Genomic DNA, 3,119 nt, shown 5'->3' with positions numbered 1-3,119 from the left:
TACACGTTCGTCCAATCCTCTGTTCCCCTGAGACCGACGTGCCAGGTGTCTTGAGAGAAACCCCTGCATTCTCCGGTCTGTTTCCCCTGCTCCGACCGGGTGGCAGGACTCGAGGCCCGGATGACACACTCGCTCTGCATCGCCCCTGCCCCAGCACCCGCCCCGAAGGCCTTTGGCGGCCGGATCCCCCGTCGCCTCACCATGGTGTCGGTAGGGACCGGCCTCCCCGGCCACTTCCGCCACCGCCGCCGCCGCTCACGTTCCCGCCGGTAGCCGCCGCTGCGCGCCACTAGGCTGAAATAGAGTGGCAGCGACGCGAGCCAGTCAGAGCGGGGCTCGTGGGAAGGCTAACCAATCCACTCAGAGTAAGGCGGGGCCTACTAAGCCCGAGGGGCGGGCCGGGCCGTGTTCTCACCAGTGAAATAAGTACCAGAGTCGTAAAGTGCCGCCGTGAGTGCTGCAAAAGGGGGCGGAACAAAATGTGCCCGAGCAGGAGGCCTTGTGGGTAAAGGCGCTTGCGCAGGTCAAACGCTCGAGGATCTCATCGGCTCCACGCTGTGGGCAAAGTCGGTTATTACTTCCAATTTCCTTGAGAAATGGAGGCTCTTCGGTTATTATCGGTTATTATTGGAATGTGCTTAATGTCTGCCTTCCCGCCCCTTTTCTGATTCTCATTACTGTTGTTCAGTCGCTCAGTGAGTCGGACGCTTTGCGACCCACATGGACTGCAGCACACCAGGCGTCCCTGCCCTTCACTGTCTCCTGGAGTTTGGTCAAACTCATGTCCATCGAGTCGGTGATGCCATTCAACGATCTCATCCTCTGTCGTCCCCTTTTCCTGACTTCAGTCTTTCCCAGCATCAGGGTCTTTTCCAGTGAGTCGGCCTCGCATCAGGTGGCCAAAGTATTGAAGCTGAAGCTTCAGTATCAGTCCTTCAAACGAATACTCAGGGTTGAGGATCGACTGCTTTGATCTCTTTGCTGTTCTGCTGCTAAATCAACTTCAGTCGTGTCCGACTCTGTGCGACCCCATAGACGGCAGCCCACCAGGCTCCCCCATCCCTGGAATTCTCCAGGCAAGAACACTGGAGTGGGTTTCCATTTCCTTCTCCAATGCATGAAAGTGAAAGTGAAGTCCCTCAGTCGTGTCCGACCCTCAGAGACCCCATGGACTGCAGCCTTCCAGGTTCCTCCATCCATGGGATTTTCCAGGCAAGAGTACTGGAGTGGGGTGCCATTGCCTTCTCCGCTTTGCTGTCCAAGGGGCTCTAAATAGTCTTCTCCAGCACCACAGTTCAAAAGCATCAATTCTTCTGGCGCTCAGCCTTCTTTATGGTTTAATCCTCATATCTGCACATAAGTACTGGAAAACTTATGTCAGCAAAGTGAAGTCTCTGTTTTTTAATACGCTCTCTGGGTTCGTCATAGCTTTTCTTCCAAGGAGCAAGTGCCTTTTGATTTCATGACTACGGTCACCATCTTTTTGGTAGGTTGGAATCCTGGCTTTGTCCCTCGGAGCCTTAGTTCACCTCCCTTTAAAATGGGCGTAATAGGCAGAGCGGTTTGGTCGTTCGTTGGAGGGAGCTTTCCCCGTGTTTCAGCTACTGCGGCTCTTTGGGCAGCAGCGGCGGCGCGGTGGTCGGAGAAGCGGCCTAAAACTTCGGCGTTAGGTAAAAGAAAATGGCCCGAACCAAGCAGACTGCTCGTTAAGTCAACGGGTGGGAAAGCGCCCCGCAAGGAGCTGGCCACCAAAGCGGCCAGGAAAAGCGCCCCCTCTACTGGCGGGGTGAAAAAAACCTCATCGCTACAGGCCCGGGACTGTTGCGCTTCGAGAAATCCGTCGTTACCAGAAATCCACCGAGCTTCTGATCCGGAAACTGCCTTTCCAGAGGTTGGTGAGGGAGATCGCCCAGGATTTCAAAACCGACTTGAGGTTCCAGAGTGCCGCCATCGGCGCGCTGCAGGAGGCTAGCGAAGCGTACCTGGTAGGTTTGTTTGAAGATGCTAATCTGTGTGCCATCCACGCTAAGAGAGTCACCATCATGCCCAAAGACATCCAGTTGGCTCGCCGGATACGGGGAGAGAGAGCTTAAGTGAAGGCAGTTTTTATGCTGTTTTGTAGTAAATTCTGTAAAATACTTCGGTTTAATTTGTGACTTCTTTTTGTAAGAAATTGTTTATAATATGTTGCATTTGCACTTAAGTCATTCCATCTTTCACTCAGGATGAATGCGAAAAGTGACTGTTCACAGACCTCAGTGATGTGAGCGCTGTTGCTCAGGAGTGACAAGTTGCTAATATGCAGAAGGGATGGGTGATATTTCTTGCTTCTCATGATGCATGTTTCTGTATGTTAATGACTTGTTGGGTAGCTATTAAGGTACTAGAATTGATAAATGTGTACAGGGTCCTTTTGCAATAAAACTGGTTATGACTTGATCCAAGTGTTTAACAATTGGGGCTGTTAAGTCTGACCATACATCACTGTGATAGAATGTGGGCTTTTTCAAGGGTGAAGATACAAGTCTTAACCACAGTGTAACTTACAGTTTCCTTAGAAAAAAAAAAGTAAACCTGGCAGCTATAGAATACACTATGTGCCTTTATAATAGCTATTTTATATATTGTAGTGTCAACATTTTAAATTAAATGTTTTACACTGACATGTGGTGGGGCGTGTTGTCTTTAAGGCGTGCAATTTAGAGTTTGATTGGGTTTCTCCTGAGTAGACTACACTTGTTTATGTAGTAAAATGCTTTGCGCGTTATACCTTGCATAAGTCCTCATTCTACCACATGTTAAACTAACCTTCTAGCTGATAATGCAAACACTAACGGGGAGGGGGATTTATTTCTAAGGGCTCTAGACTATAATACAAGTTATTCACACCAGCATCATCTGTTACTAATATAGTAGTTAGTGCAGCTTTTCTTTGTGTTGTGATTGGTCTCATAACTAGGTTGAACTTTTCTCTACCAAGCGGGAACAACACCGAACTTTTTTTCCTTGTGGGGTTTGTATTATAACTTAGGGGGAACTTGCTGTGGGGGAGGGACACAGCTTCAGCTTATGGAACCTCTGCCAGTTAAAGTGGTGTTCATGTGGCATAGGTTCTGGGA

At 49.6% G+C, this 3,119-nt stretch overlaps 1 protein-coding gene and 1 pseudogene across 2 annotated transcripts in view; one reads left to right on the top strand and one right to left on the bottom strand.

Moving 5' to 3' along the window:
- LSM4 (LSM4 homolog, U6 small nuclear RNA associated (S. cerevisiae)) overlaps positions 1-307 on the bottom strand; it is a 12,795-nt gene extending 12,488 nt beyond the window's left edge. The window contains exon 1 of the mRNA XM_010847286.1: positions 201-307. Coding sequence (XP_010845588.1) covers positions 201-203 — 3 coding nt within the window. The 5' untranslated portion in view covers positions 204-307. The remainder of the gene's footprint in view (positions 1-200) is intronic.
- Positions 308-1,557: 1,250 nt separating this feature from the next.
- Positions 1,558-2,557, top strand: LOC104993876 (annotated as a pseudogene). Its single transcript, XR_825887.1, has one exon. The product of XR_825887.1 is annotated as a histone H3.3-like (transcript).
- Positions 2,558-3,119: the final 562 nt, after the last annotated feature.

The sequence above is a fragment of the Bison bison genome, unplaced genomic scaffold (assembly GCF_000754665.1).
Source record: "Bison bison bison isolate TAMUID 2011002044 unplaced genomic scaffold, Bison_UMD1.0 scf7180017864248, whole genome shotgun sequence".
Taxonomy (NCBI): domain Eukaryota; kingdom Metazoa; phylum Chordata; class Mammalia; order Artiodactyla; family Bovidae; genus Bison; species Bison bison.
The sequence above is the reverse complement of the archived record's forward strand: the minus strand, read 5'-3'. Positions and strand labels throughout refer to the sequence as shown.